Below are 22,842 nucleotides of genomic sequence, written 5' to 3' on the forward strand. Positions count from 1 at the left end.
CCAAGCGCGGGGATTACAAGCGTGCGCCACCACGCCCAGCCCGAGGCTGGCTTTGAACCTGCGATCTCAAACTCCCAGGAACTGGGATTACACGTGTGCCACCATGCGCTCTTTAAAGCGCACGGTATTACCCCAGGTTTCCTTGCTGGCAAACAGAATACACATTTCTATAGTACTGATACAACTGAAACGGAGGAGAAAAACTTGGAACGATGGCCCATAAATCTCAGGGAGTAACCGGGCAGTGACGTGGTTCAGGTGAGTGAGGAGCGAACAAATACATGTGAATTCCCGCGGCGCGTGCGTGTGCACCGTGTGTGCTCGCGTGCGTCCGCAGGACTGGAAATGCATTCACGAGCGCCGACAAGTCTGCGCGCGGTGTCTCCCTGAGGACCCGGGTGCGCAGCGGGTGAACGAGCGAGCGAGGGAGCCCAGGCTGGGCTGCCCTCAGGGCGCTTACCTCGGCCGGCGAGCAGGTGGAAGCCGCTGGGCGCCGCCATGTTGGCCGGGTCATGTGACCGCGAGTGCTCCCGCAGCCGGGCCCGCCGAGCGCTCCCGGGCCACGGCCCGGACCCGAGGCGAGGAGCGCGCATGCGCGCGGCAGGGACTGCGGAGCCGCGGCGGAGCGTCCCCGCCCTACTGCCCGCCGCCCAGCCAGCCCCGCCGCAGGAGGCTAGCCCCAGCAGCCGCTTGCTCGCTCTGAGCCCCTGCGCCCAGGTGGATGGAAGAAACCTGTCAGGTAAGCGTGGCTTCCAGTATTTAGAGCATCAACATTTTGGTGCATGGAAATGTGAAGTTGGGTGGAAATAGTAATAATAATAATAATAATAATAATAATAATAATAATAATAAATAGCACAATCAAGTGTTCAACATAGCACTTTGCAGCGTCTGCCACTATGTTGCAAATTGTTTTTCTGGAATTCAGTTGAAAGGTAAAATTTGGTTCCAAGTCACCAGCTGCCCCCTTGCTGTCCTAGAAACTACATTACTCAGCAGAGACTCCAGACAAGACAGGATCTGTGTGCCGCTGCAAAAGCTATTTAGGGTACCCCAGAGGGTATGCTTAAGGGAGCTCTTTCCCCAAGGACACTTCCTACTTGGCAGTATTAACTGAAGTCTTAGTCCTAAAGAATTTGTCGTTTAAAAGGGTGGCACCTGCCAACTGCCCTGCCAAGAGAGGAAGTCTAAGAAGGCCAGTTACGATGCTGGTGTACATTTTACCAAGTGTACATTTTACCAAATTGGCTGTTCCTGCTTACCGATGTACTAGGGTAGATTCTATCCTGTCAGGACCAAGTGTTGTTACCTGAGTAGCCTCCTTCCCTAGAACAGAACCTGATACCCAAGGAATGTCTGGTGAAGGAACTGAACTCTCCATGAAACAGTCAAACTGAAAATGTAGCAGTTCCCAGACTTTAAATGCAGTCAAGATTGGCAAGGATTCTTTGTGAATGTGTGCGGTATCTTCAAAATAATTTGTAAGAGTTTAGACAATTCAGGAATGAGTAAAGAGTGTAAGCCTTTTTCTTGCCCTGTGTGTAGACCACAGCCCCACTCCCCAGTTAGCCACTATATGCATCATTCCAGACCTTTGCCTTTTACAGGTAAATATGTGTATTTTAAAAGGAATCATAGCCAGGCATGGTGGCCCACCCTTGTAATCCCAGCATTTGGGAGGCTGAGACAGGAAGATCACAGGTTAGGGTTGGCTACTTAGTGAGGCCCACTGCAACTTTAGTGAGACCCTGCTTCAAAATTAAAAAGAGAGAGCTGGGGGTGTAGCTCAGAGGTAGAAAGCCCCTCTGAGGATTAATCTCCAGTGCCACAAAAAACTAAAAAGAATCACATACTTACTCTTAAGACTTGCTTTTCCCCCTCATCACAAACATGAAGTCACAAAACAGCTTAAGCATATTCTTATTAATAACTACATAAGCATCATATTTTAATTTTAAAGAGAATGAGTTCTGGCATCTCTTTAAAAGATATATGCTAAAGCCGGGCATGGTGGCACACACTTGTAATCCCAGCATTTGCATTCGGGAGGCTGAGACAGGAGGATCTAGGTTTGTAGAATTCCCTTGAGTTCCATCCCCCATATGAAAAAAAAGGTATAATTCTTGGAAACAGTTTTGTATGCTCTTGAGTCTTCTTGAAAGATGAAGAGAAGTAATATTTTCCACTGCGGTAACTGAGATGTGCACGGAGGAGAAGGAAGTCCGCTCCTACAGATTACTTCAAGTCTTGACTTTTACAGACTCAGATCAACTCCAGGGAGAGAGTTTCTGAATGTGGTAAGCCTGTCCTTTCTATAACTGAAGCCAGCAATCTGAAGGAAGCAAAGAAGCTGGAGAGCTAGCTGGGCACCGAGTCAAAGGAAGTGTGCAGAAAAAAGAAACTTAGAAGTCCCTGGTGAAATGTCAGAAGGCATTAAGCCCAGTTTCAAACATTTTGAAATAGAACACCTATTCATGTGATTTAGCTCACCCAGCCCTTGGGAAACAAATGCAGGATTTATTTCCCTGCAACTGGAGGAAGAATGAAACACTACGAGGACCCAATTGGCACCAGCATGGTTGAATCCCATTGAAGAGATACCCAAGAAGTTTAGCATGGAAGCTGAGCATGGTGACACGCACCTGTAAGCCCAGGTGCATGATTGGGAGGCTGAAACAGGAAGATCACAGGTTTGAGGCCAGCCATAGCAATTTAGCAGGACCTCAACAACTTTAAATTTCAAAACTTAAAGTGAAAAGAATTAGCTCAGTGGTAGTAGACCCCTGGGTTTGATTCCCATTAAAAAAAATAATAATAAATTGAGCACGGAAGGTGGATGCTAAGGATGAGCTAGAAATTAATCATATGTGAACTTGCACAGGTGGCCCCTGATGTGGCTTTTTTCATACCACATCCCTCTGACATTAGAAGGATAAAGGCAGCCGACATGTGTCCTGCAAAATCATCAGCTTATGGGACATATGCATAGTGGCCAATAGGCAGAAGGGCTAGACCACTACTGCTGATATCTTGGCTATTTTTCAATTTTAATATTTAGTGGTCTGAGCATTCAGAATATTAGAATACTTCTATTTCGGAATATTAGAATACTTCTATTTCAGAAAGCAACTACTATCAAGTCACCTCTTCTCTGTTCTACTTCTGCCCAGGCTTCCACCTGTGAAATTGAAATTAAATTGTGGCACTTCCTGGATTTGACAGTTCACTTCTATTCAGATTTTGCACTCAGGATTCTTGAATAAAACATTGAATAGTTTTTCAAAAACAAGGTTCACAGCTGGGCGTGGTGGCGCATGCTTGTAATCCCAGCATTCCGGAAGCAGAGACCAGAGGATTGTGGTTTGAGGACAGCCTCAGCTACTTAGTCCCTTCACAACTTAGTGAGACCCTGTTTCAAAAAATAAAAGACTAAAAAATAGGGCTGGAGGTGTAGCTCAGAGGTTGGATACCCCTGAGTTCCATCCCCAGTACAGCAAAAAGAAAAGAAAAAAAATCTGTTAATCTTTGTTTATGAAAGAAACAAATCAGAAATAGGTTCTGATATGCATATTTTTGGACACATTGGTGCATGCCTGTCATCCCAGTATTTGGGATACTGACACAAGAGGATCTCAGGCTCAAGACCAGCACAAGGTAACTTAGAAAAACCCTATTTCAAAATTTAAAAGAATAGCCGGGCGTGGTGGCGCACGCTTGTAATCCCGGCGCTTGGGAGGCAGAGACAGGAGGATCGCGCAGGTTCGAAGCCAGCCGCGCGCGCTGGCTTAGGAGACCCTGTTTCCAAATAAAAATGTAAAAATAGGTCTGGGAGTATAGCCCGGAGGTAGAAGGGCTTCCAGGAACCCCAGTACCACCAAAAAAAAAAAAAAAAAAAAAATTCTGAAAATGTCAAGATCTGTAGACATTTATAGGCATGAGCTCAGCCAATAGCCTGCTGCATTCTCTTGAGGAGTCTGTCAGGGGAAGAGGAGTAAAATAGAACTAGACAGGGATCTACTAGCAGCAGAGGAGACCAAAACATTTCCCAAGCTAGTTGGTGGTATCAGGCTTAGTCTGGCCAAAACTGGTTGAACCCTTTATCTTGAAAATATGGGAGACTGCAAACAGTGATGATGCTTCAGCACAAAAGAACATCCACCGCTGTCACTGTAGCCTGCCTAGAATAGTGACAGGCGCTGCGGGAGGGAATGGATTGGAAGGCTGTAGGGAAGAGCCGAAGGGTGCTCTAGGACCCCTCCCACTGTGCATCAGAGATTTCTGATAATACCACCTAATTTGGTTAGGGTTGGCTTTGGAGCAGTACAGCAACACCCAAAGGACAAGGCTTCCCTGACTCATCTCTTGGAACTGGCTTTAAGGAAGATGGGTTTAAGCAGAAGTATACATTTGCTCCCAGGAAATCTAAGTGAAAGTGTCAACTACTAGTGGCTGCCATCTATGCCCCAGCTGGTAATCCCTGGAAAAGTAGCACCTGATTATCTACCTCTAGAGAATGAAGCATTCTATTCAGAGTATGGAAAAAAGGCAAAATGTTTCTGAGAAAATTTAATGATCAATCAGCCAATCAATAAATATATAAGTGCTTACTGTAGACTACAAGGAGATACTGTTTTTGTTCTTAAGAACCTAATTGGAGCTGGGCTGGTTGCATACTTGCCTGGTGTGAGTAAGGCCCTGGGTTTGATTTCTAGAACTGTAAAAAAAAAAAAAAAAAAAAAAAAAAGAAGAAAGAAAAGAACTAATTGGAAAACTGATACTAAGAAGCTTACACAGTTGTCCATGAAGAAGGGCAAAATTATATCCTTGAGACTATCACCCTCATAGGAGGAAGGTCAAATGTAAGGGGCCACAGATTGTAGCCATCTTCTGCCAAGAACTGAGAAAAATGTGGGACTGGAATAACACAGGTGCCAGGAAATTGCACCTGTTTGACCTCCTTCACTTTCTGCAGAGAGGAATGTGAGAGAAGCACCTCATGCTTCCTTTAGCATCTCTAATCCATGTTTACAAGGAAGAGAAAGGGGAGTGCTGGCTTGATCACCTTTTATTTTATTTTATTTTATTTTATTTTTGGTGGTACTGGGGTTCCTGGAAGCCCTTCTACCTCCGGGCTACACTCCCAGACCTATTTTTTACATTTTCATTTTGGAAACAGGGTCTCCTTGATCACCTTTTAGAGTGTATGTGTACATGTGTGTGTTTGTGTGCGTGTGCACATTAAGGATAGAACCCGGGTGTGTTCTACCTCTGAGCAACATTCCCAGCCCTTTAAATATTTTTTTTTTCCAGATTTTAAAATAGGGTCTTGCTAACCTGCAATCTTCCTGTCTCAGCCTCCCAAGTACTGGGACTACAGGAGCGCACTACGGTACCCAGCTTGGAATTTTTTTTTTTTTTAAAGTCGATTGGTTTTTCTTCTCTGGTTATACATATAACACATACTCTTTGAAAAACATTTTTGAAATACAGAACTATAAGACTGAGACAGAAGGATCGTACAGGTTCAAAGCGAGACTCAGCTATTTAGTGAGGCTCTCAGCAACTTAGTGAGACACTGTTTTCAAATAAAATATAAAATAAATCTAGGAGTGTAGCCTGGAGGTAGAAAGCCCCTGGGTTCCATCCTCCAGTAACACACACACACACACACACACACAGAAATTAAAATATAGATAATAGAAATCTCCCAGGTTCTCCCCAGGCAGTCACTGTTAACAAGCTGATGTACATTCATCTGGACTTTCCCTATATATACCTGACTTGCTGGACTTTCTAAGGGATGGTACCCACTTTTCATCATGACCAGCTATACATCTCTGTAAGTAAGAGAACAGACGAGACAAATTGCAAGCAAAAGGACAGGAATGTGCACTATTCCCTTGGTCTTTACTGCCATGCCTTCTCTCTCCTTTGCCATCACTAAACTTGGTTCTCCTTTTTCATTTTTTCCACTCTTCTATAAGATTACTTATTTTTCTATTTTCTTTTCCCTCTTGAAGTAACACTTTCCTGATTATGTTTGCATATTTTTCCATAGCTTCTTTCTTTTCTTTTCTTTTCTTCTGTGTGTGTGTGTGTGTGTGTGTGTGTGTGTGTGTGTGTGGTGCTGGGAATTGAGCCCAGGGAATTCTACCTCTGAGCTCTATCCCAGCTCAATTTTATTTTTATTTTAAAATAGAGTCTCACTAAGTTGCTGAGGTGGATCTCAAATCTGAAATCTTCCTGTCACAGCCTCCCAAGTACTGGGACAAGCATGTGCTGCCATGCCCGCCATCTTGGCTTATTCTTTTGCTAGATTTAATGTGTTTGCTAATAAATTATTGGTGTGTTTAATTTTTTTTAATTAATTTATTTTTTAAATTGGTGCATTGTAGTCGTATATCAATCACATTGGAGTACAAGACTTGAGAGGATATACAAGCACACATCATCCAATTAGCCCTCCTCCAGCCCCCGTCCCATTCCCTCCCCCTCCCTCCATCCCACACTTCTTTGGTGATTTACTTTGATACATTTGTTTATGTACCTCCTGCGTTTTAAAGAGGCTCCGTCCTCCAGTATTACATACCCTCTGATTGGTCACATTAGTTGCTTCACTATAGGGCCCTTTCTATAGCTCAACCTCTTCCTGTTGCCCTTTTCCTCCTAGTTATTGCTGATTAAGAGAAGCGTCTGATTTATATTTTCTGCGATATTTCTCTGTGCATGCTGTGTTGCAAGTACCAATCCCACTCTTGATGGTCCCAGTAGTGGCCTGGCTACTCAGTGGACTGATCCAGACCTCGCTGGCTCAAGCAGCGGCCTTGCCTCATGGGAGGACCCAGTTCTGGTCTTGCTGGCCCCTGAACCGGTCAAACCCCTAAGCTGGCTTTGGTCCTGACCTTGGAGGCCACAGGAGTGAACTTGCCTCACGCCAGGCTCCGATGCTGGTCATTGGCCCCTGCACCGGTCTAACCCCTTGGCAGGATTCCAATCCCGGCCTCGGAGGCCCCAACACTGGTAATGCCTCACGGCAGGCTCCGATGCCGGCCTCACTGGCCCCAGCACCGGCCTAACCCCTTGACAGGCTCTTATCCTGGCCTCAGAGGCCCCAGTACCGGCCTTGCCTCAAGGCAGGCTCCGATGCCGGCCTCGCTGGCCCCAGCACCGGCCTAACCCCTCGGCAGGCTCCGATCCCGGCCTCGGAGGCCCCAGCACTGGTCATGCCTCGAGGCAGGCTCCGATGCCGGCCTCGCTGGCCCCAGCACCGGGCTAACCCCTCGGCATGCTCCGATCCCGGCCTCGGAGGCCCCAGCACTGGTCATGCCTCACGGCAGGCTCCGCTGCCGGCCTCGTTGGCCCCAGCACCGGCCTAACCCCTCGGCAGGCTCTTATCCTGGCCTTGGAGGCCCCAGTACCGGCCTTGCCTCACGGCAGGCTCCGCTGCCGGCCTCACTGGCCCCAGCACCGGCCTAACCCCTCGGCAGGCTCTTATCCTGGCCTAGAGGCCCCAGTACCGGCCTTGCCTCAAGGAAGGCTCCGATGCCGGCCTCACTGGCCCCAGCACCGGCCTAACCCCTCGGCAGGCTCTTATCCTGGCCTCGGAGGCCCCAGTACCGGCCTTGCCTCACGGCAGGCTCCGATGCCGGCCTCGCTGGCCCCAGCACCGGCCTAACCCCTCGGCAGGCTCTTATCCTGGCCTCGAGGCCCCAGTACCGGCCTTGCCTCAAGGCAGGCTCCGATGCCGGCCTCGCTGGCCCCAGCACCGGCCTAACCCCTCGGCAGGCTCTTATCCTGGCCTCGGAGGCCCCAGTACCGGCCTTGCCTCACGGCAGGCTCCGATGCCGGCCTCACTGGCCCCAGCAGCGGCCTAACCCCTCGGCAGGCTCCGATCCCGGCCTCAGAGGCCCCAGTACCGGCCTTGCCTCAAGGCAGGCTCCGATGCCGGCCTCGCTGGCCCCAGCACCGGCCTAACCCCTCAGCAGGCTCTTATCCTGGCCTCGGAGGCCCCAGTACCGGCCTTGCCTCAAGGCAGGCTCCGATGCCGGCCTCACTGGCCCCAGCACCGGCCTAACCCCTCGGCAGGCTCTTATCCTGGCCTCGGAGGCCCCAGTACCGGCCTTGCCTCACGGCAGGCTCCGATGCCGGCCTCGCTGGCCCCAGCACCGGCCTAACCCCTCGGCGTGCTCCGATCCCGGCCTCGGAGGCCCCAGCACTGGTCATGCCTCACGGCAGGCTCCGATGCCGGCCTCGCTGGCCCCAGCACCGGCCTAACCCCTCGGCAAGCTCTTATCCTGGCCTCGGAGGCCCCAGTACCGGCCTTGCCTCACGGCAGGCTCCGATGCCGGCCTCACTGGCCCCAGCAGCGGTCTAACCCCTCGGCAGGCTCCGATCCCGGCCTCAGAGGCCCCAGTACCGGCCTTGCCTCAAGGCAGGCTCCGATGCCGGCCTCGCTGGCCCCAGCACCGGCCTAACCCCTTGGCAGGCTCCGATCCCGGATTTGGAGGCCCCAGCACTGGTCATGCATCAAGGCAGGCTCCGATGCCGGCCTCGCTGGCCCCAGCACCGGCCTAACCCCTCAGCAGGCTCTTATCCTGGCCTCGGAGGCCCCAGTAGTGGCCTTGCCTCAAGGCAGGCTCCGATGCCGGCCTCGCTGGCCCCAGCACCAGCCTAACCCCTCGGCAGGCTCTTGTCCTGGCCTCGGAGGCCCCAGTACCGGCCTTGCCTCAAGGCAGGCTCCGATGCCGGCCTCGCTGGCCCCAGCACCGGCCTAACCCCTCGGCAGGCTCCGATCCCGGCCTCGGAGGCCCCAGCACTGGTCATGCCTCAAGGCAGGCTCCGATGCCGGCCTCGCTGGCCCCAGCACCGGCCTAACCCCTCAGTAGGCTCTTATCCTGGCCTCGGAGGCCCCAGTACCGGCCTTGCCTCAAGGCAGGCTCCGATGCCGGCCTCGCTGGCCCCAGCACCGGCCTAACCCCTCGGCAGGCTCTTGTCCTGGCCTCGGAGGCCCCAGTACCGGCCTTGCCTCAAGGCAGGCTCCGATGCCGGCCTCGCTGGCCCCAGCACCGGCCTAACCCCTCGGCAGGCTCCGATCCCGGCCTCGGAGGCCCCAGCACTGGTCATGCCTCGAGGCAGGCTCCGATGCCGGCCTCGCTGGCCCCAGCACCGGCCTAACCCCTCGGCATGCTCCGATCCCGGCCTCGGAGGCCCCAGCACTGGTCATGCCTCGAGGCAGGCTCCGATGCCGGCCTCGCTGGCCCCAGCACCGGCCTAACCCCTCAGCAGGCTCTTATCCTGGCCTCGGAGGCCCCAGTACCGGCCTTGCCTCAAGGCAGGCTCCGATGCCGGCCTTGCTGGCCCCAGCACCGGCCTAACCCCTCGGCAGGCTCTTATCCTGGCCTCGGAGGCCCAAGTACCGGCCTTGCCTCATGGCAGGCTCTGATGCCAGCCTCGCTGGCCCCAGCACCGGCCTAACCCCTCAGCAGGCTCCGGTCCCGTTCTCGGGGGCCCCAACACTGGCCTTGCCTCACAGCAGGCGCCGATGCCGGCCTCGCTGACCCCAGCACCGGCCTAACCCCTCAGCAAGTTCCGGACCCGACCTCGGAGGCCCTAGCACAAGCCTTGCATCATGGCAGGCTCCAATGCCGGCCTCGCTGGCCCCAGCATCGGTCTAACCCCTCTGCAGGTTCCAATCCCGGCCATGGAGGCCTCAGTAGTGGCCTTGCCTCACAGCAAGCTCCGATGTCGGCCACTGGCCCCGGCACCCGCCTAACCCCTCAGCAGGTTCCGATCACTGTCTCTGTGGTTATTATTTCAAAGGTTCCAGTTGTAATGTATCAGATCTCTGCCTCCCCCGAATATTGGCCACTGGCATTGCCACTGCCTCCACCGTTTCAAATCCTTCCCAGGCTCTTTTTCCACTCTGAATGTTGTCCAGTGTTCCTAAGCATGCGTGATGGTAGCATTCGACATTTGGTGTAATTTCTCCAAAAAAATAAAGTTGGTAAGATCCGGTTTCTGCTTCTCCTGAATACAAGTCTCCACCACCATCGCGAAGAACTCTTTCAACACCGCATTTCTCCTTGGTCTCCGCTAAACTCTCTCCTTATAAGTGATGTCTGAGATTCTTAACCATATAGAGAAATAGCAGTCCTCTTTCACGGCGAATTTTTCCATAAGTTCCAGTGCATTTAGATAAGTTTTGTCTGCATTCCAGTGTCCTGGCATCCATAACGGCTTTCTTACCACCTCTCCGATATTTTTCTTTATCTTTTTCTGTTCTGGGCCCGGTTTCTCCAGGGGTCTGGCGTGCTACTCGCAGTTTGGCCGGGACCCAGAGTCCCGCGATCCGGGCCCCAGCTGGCGTGCCCTGTGCTCGACCCCGCCCAGAACCCAGCGTCTTACTGGGCCTGGTTTCTCCAGGGGTCTGGCGTGCTATGCGCAGTTCGGCCTGGGGCCCAGAGTCCCGTGACCCGGGCCCCATCTGGCGTGCCCCGCCTGCGACCCCCGCCCAGAACCCAGCGTCTTACTGGGTCTGGTTTCTCCAGGGGTCTGGCGTGCTACGCGCAGTTCGGCCGGGGCCCAGAGTCCCGCGATCCGGGCCCCAGCTGGCGTGCCCTGTGCTCGACCCCCGCCCAGAACCCAGCGTCTTACTGGGCCTGGTTTCTCCAGGGGTCTGGCGTGCTATGCGCAGTTCGGCCTGGGGCCCAGAGTCCCGCGACCCGGGCCCCATCTGGCGTGCCCCGCCCGCGACCCCCGCCCAGAACCCAGCGTCTTACTGGGTCTGGTTTCTCCAGGGGTCTGGCGTGCTACGCGCAGTTCTGCCTGGGGCCCAGAGTCCCGCGATCCGGGCCCCAGCTGGCGTGCCCTGTGCTCGACCTGGTGTGTTTAATTTTTAGAGGTGGCAAGGATCCAACCCAGGTCCTCAAACATGCCAGGCAAGTTCTTTACCAATGAGTTATATCCCAGCCCCTTTATTTATTATGTATTTATTTGTGATACTGGGGACTGAAGCCAGGGGTCATTCTACCGCCAGGCTACACCCCAGCCCTATTTTCTTCTTTCTTTCTTTTTCTTTTTCTTTTTTTTTTTTTTTTTGTGGAACAGGGGATCAGACTCAGGGATATTCTACCTCCAAACTATACCCCTAGCCTTATTTTATTTATTTATTTATTTATTTATTTATTTATTTATTTATTTATTTATTTTTGTGGGTCTGGGGCTGGAACCCAGGGGCATTTGACCTCCAAGCTATACCCCCTGCCCTATTTTTTATTCTTTATTTTGAAATAGGGTCTCACTAAGTTGCGGGGGCCTCACTAAGTAGCAGAGGCTGTTGGTGAACCGCTATCCCCTGGTCTCAGCCTCCCAAATGCTGGGATTACAAGTGTGTACCACCACAGCCAGCTATTTTTTATTTTTTATTTTGAAACAAGGTCTCACTAAATTGCAGAGGGCCTAAGTAGCTGAGGCTGGCTGCAAACCTGCAATCCTCCTGTCTCAGTCTCCCAAGTACCGGGGTTACAAGGGTGAGCCACCATATCCTGATTTAAAATCTATACTCCTTTGGACAGGGTGAGGCTAGTTCTTAGGGAGAGTCATCTGACCAGTAATATCCGAGGTTAAATTGTGTGTGTGTGTGTGTGTGTGTGTGTGTGTGTGTGTGTGTGTCTGTCTGTCTGTCTGTCTGTCTGCCTATTTTTGTTTCTTGCTTATAACATGAAACACTACTCCTTGGTCAGTTAACAGTTAAACAAAAAACTGCAGTTAAGTCAGGCATTGTTATTCCTGCCTGTAATTCTTGTACTGGGAGGTTGAGACAGGAGAGGAATCGCAGATTTGAGACCAGCCTCAGCAATTTAGAATGGCCCTGAGGAACTTAGTGAGAGACCTTGTTTCAAAATAAAAATAAAAAGGGCTATGACTATAGTTCAGAAATAGAATGCCCCCTGGGTTAAATCCCCAGTACAGAGAAAAAAAAAGATTGCAGTTAAGACTCTCCAAAGTGCAGATTATGAATTAAGAAGTGATTTGATAATAGAAAAAGAAACTAGCTGTGTCCTTTACTCCTCTTCCCACTCTCTACCTCCTTTCTCCAAACTGGCAGAGAAACTAAGCAGTAATACAATTTCTAACTGCGTCTGCTCGCTCTCACTCAACAAATTCCATATTCAAGACTGAAACTGTCGGAGTAAACAAGAGGGCAGATGCTGCCGTGACCTCTCTTCCCATTGGCCAGAGCACCCTGCTCCCCCGGTGCACGTGCACACTGACACAGAGAATAACCTGTCTGGAGTGTATTCTCCGGTCTGAAGCATGCACAAACACCCCTGTTTCTCTTTCACTTGATAAAGGATACAGGAAGAGAAGCAGCTGCTCTAGCTGCAGACAGCAAACAAGCCTCACTGCGTGGCCCCCACAGTTCTCACAAAAAGGGATTCAGAGAGCAGGGGGAGTGCATGGGCACACGCACGCATGCGTGTGTGCGCGCACACACACACACGGTCAAAGCCTTCCACATAGATTCACCTGCTGTAGCCATTCATTACATACTTAAACAGTCCAACCACAGCACATTTCTAACTAGTTTCTCTCTCCTTCCTTCCTTCCTTCCTTCCTTTCTTTTCTTCAGTACTTTTCTATTCTACCTTAGTGTTACACCCCCACCCCAGTTTTATTTATTTCAAAATAAGTTCTCACTAGGTTGATGATTTTCATTACTTGCTGAGGATGTTCTCAAACCTAAAATCCTCCTGTCTCAGCCTCCAAAGTACTGGATTACAAGTGTGTACCACCACATCCAGCTCTAACTAGTTTATTATTATTATTATTATTATTATTATTATTAATGGGAGAGGGTTCATTTGAAGAACTGGGAACCCCTTCATAGGTCACCTAATCCAGCTTGAATCCTGCCCCTTCTAATTTTAAGATAAAGACAGAACTAGAATGGTCGTAGGAGGCAATACTCAGCCTATATACTTTCTAGCCTATATACATTATGATGAAACTGGAGGTTTTATTTTATTTATTTTATTTTTTGGTGGTGGTGGTACTGGGGTTCCTGGAAGCCCTTCTACCTCCGGGCTACACTCCCAGACCTATTTTTACATTTTTATTTGGAAACAGGGTCTCCTAAGCCAGCGCGCCCGGCTGGCTTCGAACCTGCGCGATCCTCCTGTCTCTTGCCTCCCAAGCGCGGGGATTACAAGCGTGTGCCACCACGCCCGGCCTGGAGGTTTTATTTTAAATTTATTTTTTGGTACTAGAGAATGAACCTAAGGGCATTTTATCTCTGAACTATACCCACAGTTCATTATATTATGTTTTAAAATAGAGACTCACTAAGTTGCTGAGGGCCTCATAAGTTTCTGAGGCTGTCCTTGAACTTGTGATCCTCCGGGCTCAGCCTTCCAAGTACTGGGATTATTGGTGTGTACCACCACACCTAGCCAAACTAGAGGGTGTGTGTGTTAGTAAGGATGGAACCCAGAGGCATTCTACCTCCAAGCTATACCCCTAGCCCTATTTGTTATTTCTTATTTGGGAGCAGGATCTCACTAGATTGCTGAGAGGCTTTCTAATTTGCCCAGGCTGGCTTAGAATCTGTGATCCTCCTGCCTCAGCCTCCCAAGTACTGGGATTACAAGCGTGCACCAGTATGGCCAGCTCCAAATTGGAGATTTAGAAAACTATTTCTAGCCAGTTGTGGTGGCACATGCATGTAATTCTGGTACTTGGGAGGCTAAAACAGGAGAATCACAGGTTTGCCGCCAGCTTCAGCTACTTAGACCCTCCTGTACTTTGTGAGATTTTATTTCAAAATAAAGAATAAAAAATAGGGCTGGGGTGTGGCTTGGAGTAGAATGCCTAATCCCCAGTACCAAAACCAAACAAACAACAAAAAAAAAAACATTTTCTTACACTGTGTTTATAAGGCCCTCTTTAAATTGCCTTACAGTAGCTCATCAGATACTCCTAAGTGATGGCACTGTATATTGCATCATATTTTTCTACAAGGTTTATGGAAAGCCCCCCCAAATTGTTTATTTTTCAGAGCCTTGAATGTATTGAAAGCTAATATCTATTAGCTGCTGACTCACAGAACCGGAGTGTCAAAGATAAAGACAGATTTATTTTTGGTAGCAAATTTCCGACTTTAGTCCTTGGTCAAGTAGAGTAATTGGTAAACTATGATTCCTTTGATAATATTTCTGAAGAAAATTATTGGGTATCTTTTTTTATTTTTATAATTAAGAAACATCGCCAGGCGTGGTGACGCACGCTTGTAATCCCTGCGCTTGGGAGGCGGAGACAGGAGGATCGTGCAGGTTCAAAGCCAGCCACGCTGGCTTAAGAGACCCTGTTTCCAAATAAAAATATAAAATAGGTCTGGGGAGTGTAGCCCGGAAGTAGAAGCGTTTCTAGGAACCTCAGTACCACCACCAATAATAATGATGATGATGATGAACCTCAGTACCACCACCAATAATAATAATGATGATGATGATGATGATGATGAAGAAGAAGAAGAAGAAGAAGAAGAAGAAGAAGAAGAAGAAGAAGAAGAAGAAACATCTTGACTGTCTTCTCTTTTAATGAATTCTGCTTTGTGGAAGGAGGATGAAGCATCATCTCATTGTTGCACGGTCTTGTTTAAAGGGTTTGTCTACTTCAGATAAACTTTTAAAAATTTCTGTGGTTTAGCTGGGTGTGGTGACACACACCTGTAATCCCAGTACTTGGAAGGTTTGAGGATAGCCTCAACAAGTAGTGAGACTCTCATCAACCAAGAAAGACTTTCAAAACAAAAAATAAAAAGGCCTTGAGATATAGCTTGGAGGTAGAATGCCCCTGGGTTCAATCCCCAGTACCAAAAAAAAAAGAAAGAAAGAAAGAAAGAAAGAAAGAAAGAAAGAAAGAAAGAAAGAAAGAAAATTTCTGTGGCTTAGTTTTTTAATTTGACAGAGGTTCATTTGCTGAACAATATATTAATATTATCTAAACAATCTAGGGACCAAACCTAGGGATGGTTCTACCTCTGAGTCATACCCCCAGCTGTATTTTTTAAAATTTGAAACAGAGTCTTACTAAGTTGCTGAAGTTGGCCTCAAACCTGCCATCCTACTGTCTCAGCCAGGACTGACTTTTAAAACAATTTTTCTATCAGAGTAACATGTACATAGTTAAAGAAAAACTATATAATTATTATAAGGTATACAGTGGAAAAAGCACACCTCCCATCTTACCCTTTCCCAGTAGTTGACTCCAGACTCAATGATTTTGAACTGTTTTGTTTCTAATTACTGCTCAAAGCCATGCCAACTTAGTTTATTATATTTGGGCTCTTTCTCTAGAGTTCATAATTGCCTATTTCAGTTTGGACCAGTTGCTTTCTTAGACATGTTATTCAGTTGTCATCCTGAGATTTCCTTTTATTGAAATCAGATTCATTTTAATTTTTCTTTCTTCCCTTTCTCTAGTTGTATGTGCAAATGTGTGTGTTACAAGATTAAACCCAGAGCCTCACCTTTTCTGTTAGAAAAGTGATCTACATCCGAGTTATAGTACCAGCTTTTTTGTTGCGGTACTGGAGATGGAACCCAGGGGCATTCTACCTCCCAGCTATACCCAGCCCTATTTTTAATTATTATTTATTTATTTGTTTATTTATTTTTTGCGGTACTGGGGATGGAACCCAGGGGGATTCTACCTCCAAGCTACATCCCCAGCCCTATTTTTTTTTTAATTCTTTATTTGGAAACAGTATCTCACTGAGTTGCAAAGGGCCTCACTAAGTAGTTGAAGCTGGCTTCCAACCTGTGCAACTGTCCTCTCTCAGCCTCCCAAATGCTGGGATTACAAGCGTGCACCACCACTCCCAGCTTTATTATCCTTTATTTTGAAACAGGGTCTCACTGAGTTGCAAAGGGCCTAAGTAGCTGAGGCTGTCTGTGAACCACGATCCTCCCCAATGCTGGGATTACAAGAGTGCACCACCAAGAACAGCTTATTCCCAGCTTTTTAAATATTTTGAGACAGGGTCTTACTAAATCGCCTAGGCTGCTCTCAAAACTTTTTTTTTTTGCGGGTTGGGATGGAACCCAGGGGCATTTGACCTCTGAGCTACACCTTCTGCCCAATTTATTATTATTTATTTATGTTTGGTGGTACTGGGGTTCCTAGAAACCTACCTCCGGGCTACACTCCCAGACCTATTTTTATTTGGAAACAGGTTGTCTTAAGCCAGCAAGGCTGGCTTCGAACCTGCGCAATCCTCCTGTCTCCGCCTCCCAAGCACAGGGATTATAAGCGTGCGCCACCACGCCCCGCTATTCTTTATTTTGAAACAGGGTCTCACTGAGTTGCAGAGGGCCTCACTAAGTAGCTGAGGATGTCCACGAATTGCAATCCTCTGGTCTCAGCCTCCCAAATGCTGGGTTTACAAGCATGCGCCAGCATACCCGGCTCTCGCAAGACTTTTGATGCTTCCTGCTTCAGCCTCCCAAGTAGCTGGGATTGCTATATCTAGTTTCTACACAAAAAAAGTATCTTGAATGATAATATATGTGTAGATTTCTTCTTCAGAGTTCATCTTTAAGCAGCAATTGTGAATCGTCAACAAAATTTTTTAAGGTACTGGTGATTAAACCCAGGGGTATTCTACCTCTGAGGTATACCCCCAGCCCTATTTTTTATTCTTTATTTTAAAACAGGGTGTAAGTTGCAAAGGCCTAAGTACCTGAGGCTGACCGAAAAACTGCAATCCTGTCTCAGCCTTCCAAATACTAGAATTACAAGCATGTGCACAGCTAAGTCCAGCTATTAGTAAAAATTTTAATAAAGTATCAATTGTGAATTAAAGAATTTAAAGAAATTGTTAGCTAATTCAGATGGAAGACAAATTGCTTTAATAGTATCATAAAGGACTTTAACTGAACTAGTTCATTGTACTTGCTACTTATTCTTATATATCATCTGAGAAATCAAGGTTCATTTACATATAGTGTTCTAAGGTGAGATTAACTGGAAACTTTTCCAGCTTCTTCACTTTAAGGAGACAGTTTAGTACTGATGGACACTGCTGGCCACAGCTAATTTCTGTCTAGGGGCTGCTATTTGTCTCTCTTATCTTTGACAGGTTTTACTAACAGAAAGTTGATGTAAGGACAAGACAGTGCTTGTCCAAGTTTGGATTTTGCCCTAAGCATCAAACAAATCAGGTTTTTAAAAGTAAAGTCCAACCAACATCCTGTTTTTAATGTTATATAATACCTGGCTTACTGGAACACATTATAAACATCTTAAACTTTTACTTATGATTTTATATCAACCAATTGCTTTATTTCAACTCAAATTCATTATAAAAATTAAACATCATTAGTAAACTATAAATCATAACAGATATGCATCTTATTGCACATGCAGTATATAAATTATATTTTTATAAATGGATTTCTTTTATTATTTTACATTATTATTTATAAAATGTTTTATGCTCACTTCCAAATTTATATTTAGGCTCTAGACTCTATTTAGTTTCCTGTCTCTCTCTTACCTGCCTATACCCAAACAAGCTGTTACTATAGGCAGGAGTTTATTTAAAACAAAACAAACTCATACTGGGACTATTTTCTATTTAGAGAAACCATACAGGAAAAAAGCACTTACTAGAATAACCTTAAAGGTTTGTACCCCCCACCCCCCTGTACTGGGGATTGAATCCATTCTACCTCCAAGCTACTCCTTCAGCCCAATTTTATTTTTTGTTTTGAAACAGGGTCTTGCTAGATGCTGAGTCTCTCTACTTGCTGAGACTGTCCTTGAACCTGCTGCAATTCCTCCTGTCTCAGCCTCCCAAAGTACTGAGATTACAGGCATGTACCACCATGCCTGACTTAAGTTTGCTTTAAAGATGTCAGATATAAAATCTTAAGAATCATAGTGTATGATAAATGCAAAAAGAAAGCTTAAAGTCTAAGAATTTTAGCAAGGTGCAGTGATACACACCTGTAATCCTAGTAATTTGGAGACTGAGACAGGATTGCAAGTTTGAGGTGGCTGCATGGTAACTTAATGAGACCCTGTTTCAAAATAAAACATAAGGCCGGGCGTGGTGGTGCACTCTTGTAATCCCTGCACTTGGGAGGCAGAGACAGGAGGATCACGCAGGTTCGAAGCCAGCTGCGCTGGCTTAAGAGACCCTGTTTCCAAAAATAAAAAAATTGGTCTGGGAGTGTAGCCCAGAGGTAGAAGGGCTTCCAGGAACCCCAGTACAATAAATAAATAAATAAATAAATAAATAAATAAATAAATAAATAAATAAATAAATAAATAAATAAATAAATAAAACATAAAACAGGATGCCAGGTTTGGTGGCACACACTTATTTTTTTTTTTTTTTTTTTTTTTTTTTTTTAATTGCAAATTTTATATCACTTTATTATGTATCATAATAACCCTGTCTGAGTGCTATGATTGACAAAAATGAGGTTCACATTAATAATCTACCCAACATCACACAGTGAAGAAATTTAGAAACAGTGTCATTAATCCATGTGCTATTTCTTCCTACTAATGCTAGCTTTCATACACCAAGAGAAGAAAAATGGTAGTAGCATTTTATAGTGGGCAGACGCTTTTCAAGACCATTCATCACACATGTTGATCCATTCATTTCTTCACTTATTCACTTATTTATACAACAAATAATGTTTTTTTCTTTGATTGTGTACTAGGCTCAGAGAAAATGATGCTAAAACAAGCATAGAAAATTCATCATTATTTTAACTTACTTTTTTTACTTGGAAGACATATTTTTTTTTTTTTGCTTATTTATTTATTTATTTATTTATTTATTTTTTTTAAATTAATTTATTTTTTAAATTGGTGCATTGTAGTCATATATCAATCACATTGGAGTACAAGACTTGAGAGGATATACAAGCACACATCATCCAATTAGCCCTCCTCCAGCCCCCGTCCCATTCCCTCCCCCTCCTTCCATCCCACACTTCTTATAATCCCAGCATTCTGGAGGCTGAGACCGGAGGATCACGGTTCGCAGACAGTCTCAGCTACTTAGTGATGCCCTTCACAACTCACTGAGACCGTTTCAAATATAAAAAGACTAAGCCGGGCATTGTGGTGCATGCTTCTAATCCCAGCATTTGGGAGGCTGAGACAGAGGGATCTGGGTTCACGGACAGCCTTAGTTACTTAGTGAGGCTCTTTGTATCTCAGTGAAACCCTGTTTCAAAATAATTATAAAAAATAGAACTGGGGGGGGGGGGGGAGCTCGGAGGTACAATGCCCCTGGGTTCCATCCTCAGTACGGCTTAAAAAAAAAAAAAAGACTAAAAAATAGGGCTGGAGTGTAGCTCAGAGGTACAATGCCCCTGGGTTCCATCCCTAGTGCCTCAAAATAAATGAGTGAATGAATAAATAAATAATTAATAAAACAAAACAGGGATGGAGGATATGGATCAGTGGTAGAACCCCCCTGGATTCAATCCTGAGTACCACACATTCAAAAATCTACTTTTTTTTAAAATCAAGACCAACAAAGTTTGTTGTTAAGTATTTAAGAATCATATCACACATTAACATATCACAACTAAGCATTTATTACATTGTTAAGGAAGAAAAGAAATTGCATGGTATTTCAGAAGCTATATCTTTGTTTTAATGCAATATATGCTCATAAACTCTAGACAGTATCTTAAAATATACAATCTCTTCAAAAGAAAATATTCAACTAAAGACAACATAGATAACTTTTAATGTAAGTAAAATGTTACAAGATTTTAAGATTAATCATTAGGTTTTCCACTGCACAATGTACAGAAATCTTGATTTCCTGGACAGAGCAGAATACTCCTTACTCTTGAGCGAGTCGTTCAATAACTCGCCGGTAATCCTCCACTAGTTCCTGAAAGCTTTCTTCCAGCTGTTCATGCTGCATGCTTATTTCTATTTGGTTCATCTGGTTTGTCAGTTCTTCTGGTCTGAGACATTTTTTCATTTTAGCAAGATCTCTTTGCTTTTTCTAAGTAACAAACACAATTAATTGTTAGGAAGCAGACATATTTCCTTAAATTACTAGTTCTAAATCTTTAATGTTAAAAATAGGTTGCTAGGAATATGCCCAGACCTGTCCCATAGTTTTTTTACTCAAGGAAGCTTACACATCAAGTCAATTTTGAACTGCAAACCCTCTAAAAAAACTTAGGAAAAGACCTGGTATTTGCATCAAATGATAAAAATGTAGATATGTGATTAATAGCTTCCTCCAAGGCATAGTAAACAAATCTAGCCAGGGGTGAGGGTGTAGCTCAATGTTAAAGCATTTGTCTACCATGCTTGAGACCATGGATCCTACCTCACCACCAAAAATGAAGGGGGAAAAAATCCCTGGTCAATGTAGACAACTCAAACATTCCCTTAATGAATAAAATATATTAACTGAAAAAAGACAACTGATATTAAATACAATTACTGTTTTTTTCTTTTTGTGGCACTGGGTATTGAACCCAGGGGCATTCTACCTATAAGCTACACTTCTCACTAAGTTGCATAGTGCTTTACCAAGTAGCTGAAGCTGGCTGTGAACTCAGATCTTCCTGTTTCAGTCTCCCAAGTACTGGGATTACAGTGTGTGCCATCACACCTGGCTATTCTTTATTCCATTATATAGTCATCAAGTGATTACATTTAAAATTCCAACTTAACATTCTCCTGCCATTACGTCAATTTCTAGGTTCCCTTACCTAGTGATGTATTTATGAACACAGTTTCTTTTTTTTTTTTTTTTTTTTTTTTTTTTGGTGGTACTGGGGATGGAACCCAGAGGCTTTCTACCTCCGGCTATATTCCCAGACCTATTTTTATATTTTATTTGGAAACAATGTCTCACTAAATTGCTGAGAGCCTAAGTAGTTGAGGCTGGCTTCGAACCCGTGAGATCCTCCTGTCTCAGCCTCCCAAGCGCAGGGATTACAAGCCTGCGCCACCACACCTGGCTGAACATAGTAATTTTAACATACCACTGAAAAACTTTCAGAAGGTAAATAAAAAAAAACTGTCATACTTAAGTTTAAAAAAATTTCTTTAGCTGGGTGTGGTGGTACACACTTATAATCCCAGCATTCGGGAGGCTGAGACTGGGAGGATCACGGTTCGCAGACAGCCTCAGCTACTTAGTGACACCCTCTGCAACTCAGTGAGACGCAGTTTCAAAATAAAGAATAAAAAAATAGGACAGGGGGTGTAGCTCGGAGGTCAAATGCCCCTGGGTTCCATCCTGAGACCCACAATAAAAAAGAAAATTCTTTTGCCAGTACTGAAGATTTTGTGGTACCACGGGCACTCTAACAATGAGTTACACCCCTATCCCTATTTTATTTTTTTATTTTAAAATAGGGTCTCATTAAGTTGCTGAGGTTGTTCTCAAATCCGTAATCCTCCTGTCTCAGCCTCCCAAGTACTGGACTTGGTGTGCACTGCTGTGCCCTGCTAAAGTAATATATATTAACTAGCATTTATTGAGTTTCTACTACATTCCAGACATACATTATCTCACTAAAGCCTTCGTGTTTTTCTAAGAACATCACTATAGTGAGGAGTTTACAATAGGGAGCTGATAATTTTTATTCCCAACACTGTCTGCACAATGCTGTTTTAGTAATGTTCAGAACAGATGGAATTAGAGGACTAACTTAGCAGCTACTATAGTAGCTTAAGCCAAACATAATGAAAAGCTAAATTAAGTCAATAGCAACAGAGAGGGAGGGGACAGGCTAGATTTAGGGGAAATGCATAGGATGATGTGGTGAATGAAGAATAACTCCAAGATTCCTAGAATTAGATGGCCACAAGGCAATATGTAACTTTCATGTGTCTTGGGCAAACTGTTCTAGAGCATCATATCAATAGTGTTATTAGACCATGTAATATAGTGCTAATTTGCCGGGTGTGGTGGCGCACACTTGTAATCCCAGTACTTGGGAGGATCACAGGTTCACGGCCAGCCTCAGCTACTTAGTGAGGCCTTTTGCAACTTAGTGAGACCCGGTTTCAAAATAAAAGATAGAGCTGGGGTTTAGCTCAGAGGTGGAATGCCCCTGGTTTCCATCCCCAGTTCTGCCAAAACAAAAAGCAAAAAAAAACTACCTTTACAGATCAGAAATCACATATATTGATGCATATAATCCTAACAACTGTATGAGATATATATTAGATGGAGGAAAAAGAAATTGAGAAATTAAATAACTTGCCCAAGCTCATAGAGCTAGTGAGCTGAGACCAGGATGTAATAAACCCTAACAGTCCAGTTGGAAGTCTGAGTTTAGTCTTTGCAAACTGCCTTTGAAAGACAAGTAAAAACAAATAGCCCTGAAAATAACAACCTTAAAATAAACCCATCCTAAGAACTAATAAATGTCTCTAAAAGGATGCCTTAATAATTTTGGAATAGTAGACATGTGTTATGCTTATGACTTTAAACTAAATTTGTAAACACACAAACACTGGGGACTGAACCCAGACGCATTCTACCGCTGAGATTACAAGTATGAGCCACTAGCCGGGCGTGGTGGCGCACGCTTGTAATCCCCACGCTTGGGAGGCGGAGACAGGAGGATCGCGCAGGTTCGAAGCCAGCCACGCTGGCTTAAGAGACCCTGTTTCAAAAATATAAAATAGGTCTGGGAGTGTAGCCCGGAGGAAGAAGGGCTTCCAGGAACCCCAGTACCACCAAAAAAAAAAAAAAAAAAGTATGAGCCACTATGCCCGGCTCACACAAACATTTCTAAGACAAAGTACTGGAGATAGACGTTTATTGAA

At 45.7% G+C, this 22,842-nt stretch overlaps 2 protein-coding genes across 2 annotated transcripts in view; both read right to left on the reverse strand.

Annotated features, from left to right (window-relative positions):
• The window catches only part of METAP1D (methionyl aminopeptidase type 1D, mitochondrial), a gene marked incomplete at both ends in the record, with an annotated part of 95,537 nt that extends 95,037 nt beyond the window's left edge, over positions 1 to 500 (reverse strand). The window contains one exon of the mRNA XM_080690345.1: positions 461 to 500. Within this exon, the coding sequence (XP_080546471.1) occupies positions 461 to 500 (40 nt within the window). The remainder of the gene's footprint in view (positions 1 to 460) is intronic.
• A 19,379-nt stretch (positions 501 to 19,879) lies between these two features.
• The window catches only part of HAT1 (histone acetyltransferase 1), a gene marked incomplete at both ends in the record, with an annotated part of 112,050 nt that continues 109,087 nt past the window's right edge, over positions 19,880 to 22,842 (reverse strand). The window contains 1 exon segment of the mRNA XM_080689379.1: positions 19,880 to 20,047. Coding sequence (XP_080545505.1) covers positions 19,880 to 20,047 — 168 coding nt within the window.

This window comes from Muscardinus avellanarius, assembly GCF_963383645.1.
Source record: "Muscardinus avellanarius genome assembly, chromosome: 2".
NCBI lineage: Eukaryota > Metazoa > Chordata > Mammalia > Rodentia > Gliridae > Muscardinus > Muscardinus avellanarius.